The 14,482-nt window shown below is 33.8% G+C and overlaps 1 protein-coding gene across 1 annotated transcript; it reads right to left on the reverse strand.

Moving 5' to 3' along the window:
* LOC117317947 lies at positions 1-9,919 on the reverse strand. Its single transcript, XM_033872917.1, has 3 exons — positions 9,517-9,919; positions 5,235-5,325; positions 1-1,426 (listed from the first exon to the last, which is right to left on the reverse strand). The coding sequence occupies exons 1-3, from the start codon at positions 9,820-9,822 to the stop codon at positions 852-854; spliced, it is 972 nt and encodes a 323-aa protein (XP_033728808.1). The 5' UTR covers positions 9,823-9,919; the 3' UTR covers positions 1-851.
* Between the last annotated feature and the right edge of the window lie 4,563 nt (positions 9,920-14,482).

Raw genomic sequence — 14,482 nt, forward strand, 5'->3', positions numbered from 1 at the left:
CATGTCAAATGAGATTTACATATGTAAGGAAAACTGAGCCTACAGGCGTTGATCTACAAAAATGGTAATGTATTGTTTATAAAAATAAACACTATTCTGATTTAAATACATCTAAATGGATATTTCATTAAGAATAATAATACTTACTATTTGTAGTTGATAAGGTATTATTATAGCACATAAACAATTATTTGAACTGGACTCACAATAAATACGTCTGTGTCCGTCCTTTGTCAGCTGGGCGGTCTGACTCTCTTTGGCGACAAAGTCCACACAAAAATTAAACACTAAAACGAGACATTTCCATGCATTCACACTTACATGTGCATACATGTATATCACACATATGCCACGTGACATAAACAGCACAGGTAAGACATATGCGACTCCACAGGTAAACGTACACACACGCTTAGTAATCAATACAAGAAAAGAAAAGTATGAAAGCTAAGAAACAATTACTAAGATAATATCTATTACAACTTTGATTAACCCTTTTATACTACAGCTCGGCTGGTCACCGTTTAAGACACATTTCGTAATAAAAGCATGATTATTTTTAGCCTATTAATACATGAAATACCTATCGACAAATTTGAAATTCAAGTATGCTATACATGAGGTTCAACTCATCAATATATGCCTGCGTTAACAATGTCTACATAGCGATTCGAAGAAATTCTAAATGTCACAGGCACTAAAACTCATAGAAATAGGCCTGGCCAAAACAAATTTCTTTCTATGTACTTTATTTATGCACATCAACCATCATGCTCCTTGACGACACTAAAACGACAATATCGACAATGTCAACCTATTTGTCAAGGGTTAAACTGACTTTCTGAATTGTTTCATAAGGTCCCTAGATATGACATTTTGTTGATGGTATCAACAATTGTTCCTGAAATCTGATAAAGTTCTTCTGTGGAATTGACGTTTAAATTATTGTCTTCAAACGGATCGGAAGTAACCTGCTGTAATATCGCGATCCCTGTCGTGGAGCTCCCGATGGCTACGGTGACGATCGAGATACCGGCTGATTTGATCGTGTCCGACATGTCTAAATTATTTACTGCCATATCATTAGGACTCAAAAAAACGAGAACTACATCATTAACTTCCGCTCGATTGCCTCTCGATTGGTTGAACACATTATTGTAAACTTCCTGGAGAGCTTGTCCAAGTTCATTCCCTACTTTATACGGATAAATCACATTGTCATCGATACCAGATAGCATATCCGCCTTGTTTTGGAACTGGTCAAAATAAATTGGTGTCGATACATCCGCATTAAATATAGTTACAGCCAGTCTGAGGTCAAAGAGTTCGTTTACTAGATACTTAGTGCAATTCACTATGTCGTAAAACTCATCCTCATCAATCGTCCTTGAACCATCAATAATTACAGCCAGATCAATCGGTCGAACTGAAATGTAAAATGCAAGAAATCGCTTTAAATACATTTATCATACGATATGCTGACAACTGTCAAAAAATATTGGCTGAACTATTACAATTACATACTGAATAATCATATTTTGTTTTTGGCGTGAATGTATTATGATTCTCGCGTACACGACCAAGCCGAAAAATGTACCATTATATTTGCACTGCAGCGTCCCTGTATAGAGCTTGTAATCTCCGTTTCGGTTCATAGGGCCATGAACTGATTCATGAAAACAAACCATAATGGAACACTTACGTTAAAACAAGAATTTACTGAAATCAACGCAACTATTTTGATTTAATTTAAACTATCTCCCTGTAGTATATTTTAAAATGGAAATCATAATATCAATGTGAAATCTGCTTTTAGTCATTTTTTTTTTAAAGGAAACGTGGATGATATTTGGTCATCTGCTATTGCGATCATGCGGAAAACATGTGTCCCGCAGTTGGAGCCTGAAGTTGGTTCCGAGTTCCGAGTTCCGTTTAAGAAAAACTGAAATACTATGTATAGCTTTATTGGTTTTGGTCCCAGTTCCGAGTTCCGTTTAAGAAAAACGGAACTGCAATGTATTAGCTTTACGAGTTTTGGTCCCAGTTACGAGTTCCGTTTAAGAAAAACTGAAATATTATGTATTAGCTTTATTGGTTTTGGTCCCAGTTCCGAGTTCCGTTTATAAAAAACTGAAATATTAAGTATTAGCTTTATTGGTTTTGGTCCCAGTTCTGAGTTCCGTTTAAGATAAACGGAACTAGGAACCAGTTCCGAGTTCCGTTTAAGATAAACGGAACTCGGAACCATCCGTTTAACCAGTTCCGAGTTCCGTTTAATCAGTTCCGAGTTCCGTTTAAGAAAAACGGAACAACTATGTATAAGCTTTACGGGTTTTGGTCCCAGTTCCGCGTTCCGTTTAAGTTAAACGTATATGGGTTATATTTTTGTATTTTACTATGCTAAAAAAAACTTGAAAAATGAAATAAATACAAAAAAAAAAAAAAAAATAAAAAAATAAAAAATGGAGACGATTTGTTAACAAGATACAAGTTATCGCACGGAAACAAACGTATGAATACATTTAATATTTTCAGTAGCAGATCATGTGAGCTCTGATTTACAAAACTCAAATGCAATCCCAAGCATCCCCTCCTCGCGGGAACAAAGCAATATGTCTCTCCGAAACTTACGGGGGAGACACAATTAATCGTTATCATTTATTCGATTTATTTATATGAATAATTCCATTATTGATATCATTAATTCAAGGAATAAAGTGATATTAATACGAATTGTTGATATAATTTATTCATTTAATGATATCATAAATTAGAATTCATGACATCGTTAAACCATATATTCGAATTAGTGATATCACAAATTGTAGATTTAATCTAATCATTTAGTCTAACCATTGACAGCGAATAACACGGAAAGGCCTTTGGCAACAGCTCCTTAGAAGTTTCCTGCTACCCCGCGTATTTCTATGTTTCCAAGTGCCAATGAAAGAACTGTTCAATATTATTCAATGAAATTGTTTTTTTTAATTGTGTTGAATAATACTTCAGTAATACCAATTAAAGATTTTTTCCCAGTCGTCATATAGACATTTCACCTCAACAGTAGAAGCCATATTGAAAAACAAAATGGTGTATGATATATACTTTGTAGTTATTGCTTACTTTGTGTACTTTAACTTCACACATATAGATCCATCAACTACAACTAAAAACTCATATCTCCCTCCATGGACTCACATTTCGCGATATCTAGAAAGCTGCTTTTACAAGCTACTTGTTATTTACGAAAGAGTAAAAATAAGGAAATGTACCATGAACAAAAACTGCGTTGTAACATTCTCTCTCAGCGGTTACAACACAACAATTTCTCGTAATTTTACAACACCAGTCGTGTTGTTATCCTTAAACGGAACTCGGATCTGGTTCCCAGTTCCGTTTTACTTAAACGGAACACGGAACTGGTTCCTAGTTTTGTTTTTCTTCAACAGAACTGAAAACTAGGACCAAGTCACGTAAAATTCATACGTGACTGATAAATGACTTTGCACCCATTTGACACATGTAGTTTTTCTTCTTCAGATACGGGTCTCATATTGAGATAAAAGTACATAGAATATTTTCTTAAACGGAACTCGGAACTGGTTCCTAGTTCCGTTTTACATAAACGGAACTCAGAACTGGTTCCTAGTTTCGTTTTTCTTCAACAGAACTGAAAACTAGGACCAAGTCCCGTGAAATTCATACGTGACTGATAAATGACTTTGCTCCCATTTGACACATGCAGATTTTCTTCTTCAGATTCGGGTCTCATATTGAGATTAAGTACAAAGAATGTTTTCTTAAACGGAACTCGGAACTGGTTCCTAGTTCTGTTTTTCTTAAACGGAAATCGGAACTGGGACCAAAACCAATAAAGCTAATACATAGTATTTCAGTTTTTCTTAAACCGAACTCGGAACTGGGACCAAAACTCGTAAAGCGTATCCATTGCAGTTCCGTTTATCTTAAACGGAACTCGGAACTGGGACCAAAACCAGTAAAGCTAATACATAGTATTTCAGTTTTTCTTCAACCGAACTCGGAGCTGGGACCAAAACTCGTAAAGCTTATACATTGCATTTCCGTTTATCTTAAACGGAACTCGGAACTGGTTCCGAGTTCCGTTTTTCTTAAATTGAACTCGGAACTCGGAACTCGGAACCAACTTCAGGCTCCCTCGTGCAGTTGTGTGATTGTAGAATCGTTCTGTCGGGGCGTCAAAACGAGACAACGAAATGGTAGAAACAAGCCCAAATGTTATGCTACATAATTTGCGATGTGCGCATAAGGTCTATATGTACATGTATATAGGTATAGGCGACTGTACCTGTATATGATTTCGGGTATCAAGGGGACACCGACTGCGAGGGTCATATTATTATTTAAATGAATATACAATGAAATTGGTAGAAATAAAGCAAGTACCAATTCAAGAAAGACAAAATTTAACTTATGTAAATGTAAATATAATAAACAGGAGCAATGAATATTATATGCCTCTAATATTGCATATATTTAATAATGAATACAATTTAACAGGCGTTAAGTTGTTAAACTACATAAACTTATGCTTAACTCTCATTCTTTGATATTTTCAACTGTATCCTTGTGTGTTAATTTAAGAGAATAGCGTCTTAAAATCGATTCCATCCCTGCGATTAATTCGCAAGCAATCTGACACACAGTCCAAAGCCTTCCCATGACAATGATCAGCATAGCGCTACAATGACGTTATATTAACGCAATTATTGTTCATAGATCTAGATCTAGATGTACCCCAGATAAGCATTGTGGCGCCAAATGTAAATATATTGACAATAAATACAATCCAACAAGCGTTAAGTTGTTTGATACGATTACAGCAATAGGTTGATCATAGTAGATCACACAAGAGTGTATGATATTGCACACATAGGATGACCAACGCTGAATCTTTGATGATATCTATTTCCCCCTTCGTTAAGAAAATATTGAATAAACCATTGCAGACTCACAATACATATTGTATCGTCCATTTGCAATAGGAGGATGAAAGCAAATGAAAATATCAGTGTCATTGGTAAGTAAGACAGTTTAAAAAGTAAGCAGAAGTGTTATAAAGAGCGATGTATAGACATTAATCTTCGCTTTATTTGGTATATGACTCCAATGAGTATATGTGATAATAATGAATTACCAATTAATATGATATAGATTGTTTCCTTGAGAATCACAATAATAGAAAATGTATTTACCATTTGTCATGCAAGTAAAACTCCCACTGGAAAGGGGGACACAGGTTTCAGTCACGGAACACTGACGATTCCTGCAAGGTCCAAGGCTTATCTGGAAAGAAAATAAAAAAGTGTGTGCTTTGCCGGCAATTTTGAAATAAAAAAACTTTGGATACGGAAACTACTGAACCTAGAACCTGATCATAATATGCTTCGGATAGTTAAACGGAATGCACGTATTTCCTTTTAGGTTAATTTTAGATATAGGTTATAAGTGTGTTGTGCTTGTACAAATCTATATCAGTACTTATGAAATTTGTACGAAATATGTTTGTATTATCATTTGGCATGTCAGATAAAAATCAATTAATAAATAAACTGCGATATCTCGGGATTAAAAATAAGATTCATCACAGACGCTTTTCCTTTGTCTGTTCTCCTGCTTTCTTTGTAAAAAAATGGTATTTAAACTGTGTCAATATTAAACAAATACGGGAGTAGCATGTCGCGTGTTCATTCAATATGCAAAAGGAATCGCTAATTCCAGTATTACACACATACAGGAGGAGTATTGTCGTTGATTGAAGAACGACAGGCTAAGTATATCAGTTGAGAAATTTACATTGACCACATTAGGTTTTTCGCTTTAATTAAAAGGTATTTGGAAAAAAAATCTAAACCCCTGTTTGACTCACGTGAAAGCTTTATATAAGTACCCATGGTCATTTCACATAATAAAATTCATTGTTTGCATTATGTTAATAGCATTTATTTTATCAAGAAATTCAATAAAAAGGTCATGTGTCCAGACCTCATAGAAAACGCTAACGAAATTGATGTGTCAATCGTTCTGATGGGTCATTTGTATACAGTGTTTTGTGTTCTGTGTTTGCATCGGTCTTTGTTTATAAAAACAATGAAATATAATACCATTACTGTTTTAACATTTCTTTATGTTTCACTGGTAAAAACAAAGCATAATTCACCGTGAAAATGACTGGCTAAATTACTATTTATTAGTACACAGAACAACTATTGTTTCATGGTGGGTCCAAACCGCCGTGTCCGTTCAGTAGATACCTGTGATAATGATTACATATTGTCTGACGTTTAAGTGAAAGTAAATATTCCCATGACTGTATAAATATTCATTCATGTAATGCCACTCAGTGTATCACGATCGTTATCATGTTTTTACTAATGCACAAACATATGATAAATAACCTAATATAAAGTATTACACGTGACACACAATGGCGATTTCTATGGTCTTCTAAAATCATTAAAGTTTTAGGACAATCCATTCCAATTAAAGTTTTCGCTTTGAGGCAATTATTTCTCGTTAACTTTCTAAATTCATATTCAACGTACACTGTAATATTCCCTTATGTGCTATTTGGCTCAATCCTTTGTGATTGGCCAATAGTAAGCTCTGCTGTTGGGCAGTTAAGTCTCGTGGTTTGCCCCGAACTTCACCTTTGGGTTATGGTGACTCCTCATAGACTCCTGATAATTTGATGAAAATATGATAATTTGATGAAAATATGATAATTTGATGAAAATATGTAATTCTCAAATGCAGTGTACTAACAATTAGATCAATGTCAGGTTTAATTACAAGTAGTTATTGGTTAACAACTGAAAAACCCATATATTTTGTTATAATTATATGAATTATACGATTCATATCAAAATCGGCTATTCGTTAGACATTGTCATGCGATGTAGCCTAACGTACCCGTTGTACGTTTGTGATAACATTAAAGCATGGCTGACATGTAATCTGAGTCGAACATCATTTTAGCTATTTCATTTTTCTCTCATTTGGGAATAAAAAAACAGAAACTGTAATGAATTATTTATTTTATTTGCGAACCAATAACAAATAAAAGGTGATACGCGGTGTAAACAAGCCTCGTTAGCTTGATTAAAAATAGTACAAATAAAGATTTTTCTACTTCTAGAAAATAAAAATAGCAATGACATTTTCTGTGACTAAATATGTTGAACATTCTATAGATATGAATACATCTGCTACTATTTGGATTCAATGTTGACCATAAAAAGTAACTGAATATTCAAAAGTAAAAATGATAACCAGCCATTAATAAGGACCAGAAAATATCTACCAGAGGTGGGTTTTTGTTCATTAGATCCGAAATGTGATGCCAGATACCATGCTATTTACATGTACATTGTACAGTATATAGATATGTTACGCTGTTTGGCTAATAAATTGCAAACCTGCTGTGGCACAATCAGGGCCGCGCGACCGTTTGTAAATCGATTTAGCTAGATAAGTTTAGAATTTCTACAGATTAAATGTTTGTTTATGTTGTACATGTGTAGATGTTTTAATGCAATTTTTATCAAAAACGACATATAAAGTACTGACTTCTGCTGAAAATCCTTTTATCTCGAATGTTTGAAGTTTAAATTACACGTTAATAAATACGGTACCAAAATCTATTAATGTAACTATTCTAGCTGTAACTTTTCTTCAGTGCCTTTCACGCTTGATTGATCATTTATTGAAATGTAATTGCGCTAATCATAACATCTGGATCCTATTGTTTTATTGCTAGCATTGTGTTAGCGCTAATACATCATGACAATAATCAGTTTTAAATCAGTCAAATGTATTCAATTCAATTCCAAATGCTACATAGCATATAGGATTCCAAGATACATATATATCATATAACAATGCATGCATACAAAATGGCGGAGAACTAATTCTGACTATTACTGAACCACACAAAAATTATACAATACAGGTGACATGTCTATAGTATGCTAATTACACTATGACTTTATTGGCATCATATACATATCTTGCTAACTTACGAATTTCGCCAATATTATTAACTCACAGTAATGGATAAGTTTATACATTGATGGTTTGCGCCAGTAAAATGGTTTTATGTATTTATTTCTTAAATCATGAAAACTTTTGCATACCAGAATAAAATGATACTCATCTTTAATGTCTTGTCTACATTTAGTACAAAGTCTTTGTTCTCTTGGTAAGTGAACATATCTACCTGTCTCGATAGCATAGTTATGAGCAGACAGACGTAATTTCGATAAACATGATCTGTATTTTACAGGTATATACTTTGTCAAATAAAACTGCAAAGTAAAATGATCAACCAGATATTTATAAAGTACGCATTTTGACGAGGTATCAATTAAGTAAACCTCTTAGATATTGTCATTCGCTTACATTTTTGGGCGCTATATAAGTAAGTTTCAAAGTGATAAATTTAAGTAAAACAATATCGCATGATCTTCATATACAACAGTTTCAGCATGATTTAATTGATCAACCGTTTCTTTAAATGTGGTATGCTTCATGTTTTCCTTTAGTTTCCCATCTGAATAAAACCGAAAAAAAAAACATTCTTCTCGGCAAATTTGAAGCATAAATAGGTGATAGACAAGATCAATAATATGATGTTGATTACGGCCATCTCGTGTTGGAATGTTGGTGGTTACTCAAAACGCGCAAAAGCGAGATTTGATAGCAAAAATGTCGTCCTATGCGCCACCACACCAAAGCGCCTACAAGATATGGTCGTAACCAGCTACCATACACAAACCAATAACCTTATTAGATTATTAAACCTAGTTCAACTATTATTTAAAGCGAGAGCTTTGAAGAACTGCAAAAAAGAAGACATTTCACATGTTTCAAAGCAATCTCATTGAATATTATATACAGTAGGACAAAATGAATAAAACAGCACGATACACCAGCGGTTTTGTCCTGCTTGGACTCGTCAGGGGTGCGTACTGTAATGATAACAGGAGGCGACCATAAAACTCGAAAGAGAATAACAAAAAAAGTCTAGATGGTGAGGTGTGAAGATCAATGATTAAATAAAGGTCATGATATTTAATATTGGAATACAAAAGAATGTTAACTGTACATTTATATTGAGTATCCTGCAACTATTACAATTAATTAAAACTTGATAAGCGGCTAAGAACCCAAAATGTTATTTCTATTTGGTGTAAACGCCATCAAGACATGTACTTGTAGCTTACAATCATTTAACATATTTTGCGTAATTATATAACATCTTTTATCCTATCATTATATTGTATTAAAGTGTTTGTCTTACGAGCGCGATGACACAATGTAATCACATCAGCTAAAATAACAGTATACTCTCCGAATCTGCATGTTCACATGAAGACCCAACAACGGCTATTTAACTATTTTTTTCATTAAGAACATTTGTTAATCCGAAATTGATGTTTTAAACACTGTATGTGCATATAAGAAGCTCATACTTACAAATGCTTCATCCGACGTATTTCGCCAGATAAAGATGTCTGTGTTGAGTCCAGTAAATGTTTTATTGTCCAGGAACTGTCCAAGTAAGCAGACTAACGTAACTTTATCATAACTGACACTTTGACACACAGATAGCTTTAGGCATGCCTTTTGACAACCTGCAATTCCGATACTGTTTATTGTTTTAAAGACACCATGATCTATCCGGTATCCAGGTTGTTGATTACGGCGTTCTGTCATTATGCAGTTTGAAGCTGAAGTATATGTCAAAGTAAAGCACAAGAGAAATGTCTGTATATTTTTCATACTGTGGCACAATATCTGTATGTACACGGGAGGAAAGAGTACCTGAAACAGTATCCAACGAATGTTACCTTGGATAAATGTTTATCTAAATCCTGGATAAGTGACGTACTTAACAGTTATATATATCTCTAGCACTGATAGAAGGCGTTTGAAATCCATCTAGCCAATTGACGGAATGATATTGACGTCATAACCACTGGCCAAACTTTGTAAGAGCTAATCAATATCAGGTATTGCTCGATTTCCAGGTAATGTCTATAGTTCAGTGGCAATACGCGCGTCGGTTGTGCCGTTTCTATGACAATATCAGAGATGACTTCCGCCCGAGATCATCCCAAATGTATACGTATTTGTGACTGCATGTTTCATTAACAATAGAATGAAATTACATTGTATGAAGTGTACACAATGAATTAGAAAGGTATTGTTTTGAATATTGATTGTTTTGAAACGCTAAAATAAATTGACAATTATATCGAACATGAAGGCCAAAGAGAAATTAAATCGGAACAGAAGGAGAAATCAAAATATCGAATTTGACACGACCGATGATAGAGGTCCTGTTTGCCTATCTTCGGCTTTATATTATATGAAAGGTAATACATTATTGTCCAAATTATTTTCTGCGCGAGATGCAACATATTTAAGTATGACTGATAAATACAAACTGCGTAACATGATTTTGACAGGACAATTTATCTATGTTTTTATTATTTTGCAACACTGCATTAATCGTCTAACGGCCATTGATGTGCCTGTATACACATAGATTTACCAATCACGTGGTAAATTGATAAATAGAGGATATCTAACAGTGTCTTCAGTAATACTAAATATATTTCACGAGTGGGGCTAATATCTAGATATTTTTCACGAGTGCGCAGCACGAGTGAAAAATATCAAAATATTAGCCACACGAGTGAAATATATTTGGTATTACTGAAGACACTGTTAGATATTCTGTTTATTACATTTTTTATCAACGAAAAACCTACCCCGTATGGTAACAAGGCCTAATGTAAACAAAAAAAGTAGTTCCCCCTGTCCAGGTGCTGACATATATGTCGGGCTTTCTGATTGGTCAATTATTTTTGTATTTTCTAATCATTAATTTGATTGGTCAAATCAGCAAAAGTGATATTTTCACTAGTGAAAAATATCACTTTTATAGAATGAATAATTTTTGATATTTCACTGGTAAAAATGTAATAAATACAATTTTTCACGTAAATATATAAGCTGAAATATGATATCTTGGTGTATTTTTTAGAACCATTGGGCAATATCTCTGTTATTGGAAAGTTCTCAAAGAGATTGGCTTAATACATTTTCATGGTAACACTCATGGATTAAGTACATTTAATTAGTTTTTAAAATCACTTTCGAATTCGAAGATTCTTTTGGTTTTTGAGGACGGACATACAGACAAGAATGCGTTATGGGGTATAGTCTTTTGTCTGTGAACGTGTGGGGTGCAACGCAAAAGTTTTAATCATATATAGACATTGCATTTAATTTCCGTTCATGCCGTCGCTCAAAAAGCACATGCGCAGTGAGGTTTAATGATGAATTCTGGGGAAAAAAGTTGTATGATGCATTTTGCATACACATTTGTTAAATCAATATGCTTTGCACGAGTCGTACTTTCCATAGTGTATCTTTTGTACTATTCCTAGAAAGAAAACCGCCTCTGTACAGAGTCCTACTCCGGGCGTTTCTGGTATACTTTTGAAAATCGAATGCATATCGCCAAGAGGAGAAAGTCAAGCTGAACTATCAGGCAGTTGAATAAAATGCACAAAAATAAACAAAAACAATATAAAGTGTACGTTATTTAGAAAGATGCTTATCTGAACACAACGAACAATCGAGAACTCTTTTTGCTTAAGATAAACATTTATATGTATTAATACTACAGTTTGGTATAATGTCAGTATGCTTGTGCCATATATTATGACTATGTTATCAAGTATCATGTATTAAGTGAACATTGAAAAAAACAAAAAACAAAAATCCATTTCTTTTTTTATGCCAAATAATTGTCTGCATTGCCACAGAATGCCGTAGATTTACGTATTGCATTGAAACAAATTGGTATATGTACAATAATTATGTACGAAGAGGTAATTTTCAGATGTAGAATAGTGTTTACTTGTCAATATAAAGTGGCGTTTTTTAAGTATTATTTTTACCCAACCTTTTATGCAAAGAGTTTATTGATATTGTTGTTGATTTATCTAATGGCATTTAATAAATGCTCAATTTTCGACAATATTGGGTTGTGCGTTTTTTGTTAGCATAAAACATAGTAGAGTTCACATGTGTGGTACACTGGGGAAATTACAGCTTAAACACGATAGTATAATTGTATTTATGTGCAACATAAAGGAATTTATATGGAAATGGAAATCCCCATGTGCACTTGTTCTGGGTATGATATATACTGTATACTGCTTCTGTTGTTTAACATGGATGTAAAATTGTTTTATATACATGATTTATAAGAGTTGGTAATAAATAAAGTAAATATTGTTCCCTGGTGTCGGTGGCAGATGACATGATGGAATAAATTATTTAGCGTCTGGTTTCATTGCACTTTTACAGTGTAACGGGTATTTATTGTACATGTTTTATTTGAATTCATAAATCATTTCATTACATGTATACGATATAGTGTGGTAATCACACAGTAACTGGTAGTAATAGAGACATAAGAAAAGCAAATGCAAATAACAAATGAGGAATTTTCCATTGTTACATGTCTGCGCGAGTCACGTGGACGATGTGCGAACTATCTGTACACATCTGCGCGCTCGATGGACGGATGCGTATTGATCATTTTTGGTTAATATATACAAATGACTAGAGTAAAGGTTTTCTTTCCGAAATAAGACGTGTAAAACTAAGTATATTACTAACTTAACATGTGCCATATGTTCAAATGGCATTACATCGTCATTTCAAATAACCTGTTATTTACATAGTTTAAGAGGAATTTTTACTTGGACATTTCCTACAGTAATATTGTTTTCTCTTTTTAAATTCCATAGATTTTATGTGTTAAACCATAGCATCGGTATCTAATTTCTATTATAGTGATAAGGATCCATAGAACACAAAATGCATAATTCATGTTAATACTAATGATGGCATCTAGCTTATGACTATACAATGGCGTTATCTCGAAGTCAGTGGACGATGATAAAACTTCGAGTACTCATGGTAACAGAGGGTATCTTATATCGAAATTTTGCTTTTAGACCAGGATCTTCGAATTACAAAAGCTCGAGAAAACGAGGTTTGACAGTAACTTTCACTTTGATATTATCAATTATTCCGTAGTTCGAATAGCGTTATAGGGGTTCATGTGTAGTGTGACAGGAAGGCGAGCAGGGTTATGACATTACAGTGACGTGATATGACATTACAGTGACGTGTCGTGATGACATTACAGTGACGTGCCGTGATATGACATTACAGTGACGTGACGTGATATGACATTACAGTGACGTGTCGTGATATGACATTACAGTGACGTGACGTGATATGACATAAAAGTAACGCGTCGTGATATGACATTACAGTGACGTGTCGTGATATGACATTACAGTGACGTGCCGTGATATGACATTACAGTGACGTGCCGTGATATGACATTACAGTGACGTGCCGTGATATGACATTACAGTGACGTGCCGTGATATGACATTACAGTGACATGCCGTGATATGACATTACAGTGACGTGCCGTGATATGACATTAGAGTGACATGCCGTGATATGACATTACAGTGACGTGACGTGATATAACATTTTATTACATTTTTACCAGTGAAATATCAAAAATTATTCATTTTATAAAAGTGATATTTTTCACTAGTGACAAATATCACTTTTGCTGATTTGACCAATCAAATTAATGATTAGAAAATACCAAAATAATTGACCAATCAGAAAGCCCGACATATATGTCAGCACCTGAACATGGGGAACTACTTTTTTTGTTTACAAATTATCGCTGTAGGCCTAGTTAGCATACGGGGTAGGTTTTTTCGCTGATAAGAAATGTAATAAACAGAATATCTAACAGTGTCTTCAGTAATACCAAATATATTTCACTCGTGTGGCTAATATTTTGATATTTTTCACGAGTGCTGCGCACTCGTGAAAAATATCAAAGTATTAGCCCCACTCGTGAAATATATTTGGTATTACTGAAGACACTGTTAGATATCCTCTATATAGTGACGTGTCGTGATATGTCATTACAGTGACGTGCCGTGATATGACATTACACTGAGGTGTCCTGATATGACAATACAGTGACGCGTCCTGATACGACATAACAGTGTTAAAATTAAAAAATTTTTTAAATTTTTTTGCCCCTTTTTTTTTGGCCGTCATAAAAAAAACCCCTTAAAACATTTTTTGGGCTTTTTTGACCGGGTTTAAAATTAATAAAACCCAAATTTAACCCGTTTGAACCGGTTGCCAAAAAAAAATTTAAATTTTTTTGGATTAATTTTTTCCGGGGGGGTTTAAAATTTGCCGTGAAAAAAAAAAAAAAAAAAAAAAAAAAAAAAAAAAAAAAAAAAAAAAAAAAAAAAAAAAAAAAAAAAAAAAAAAAAAAAAAAAAACCCCCATTAATTACATAAACCGG

The sequence above is a fragment of the Pecten maximus genome, chromosome 19 (genome assembly GCF_902652985.1).
Source record: "Pecten maximus chromosome 19, xPecMax1.1, whole genome shotgun sequence".
Taxonomy (NCBI): Eukaryota; Metazoa; Mollusca; class Bivalvia; order Pectinida; family Pectinidae; genus Pecten; species Pecten maximus.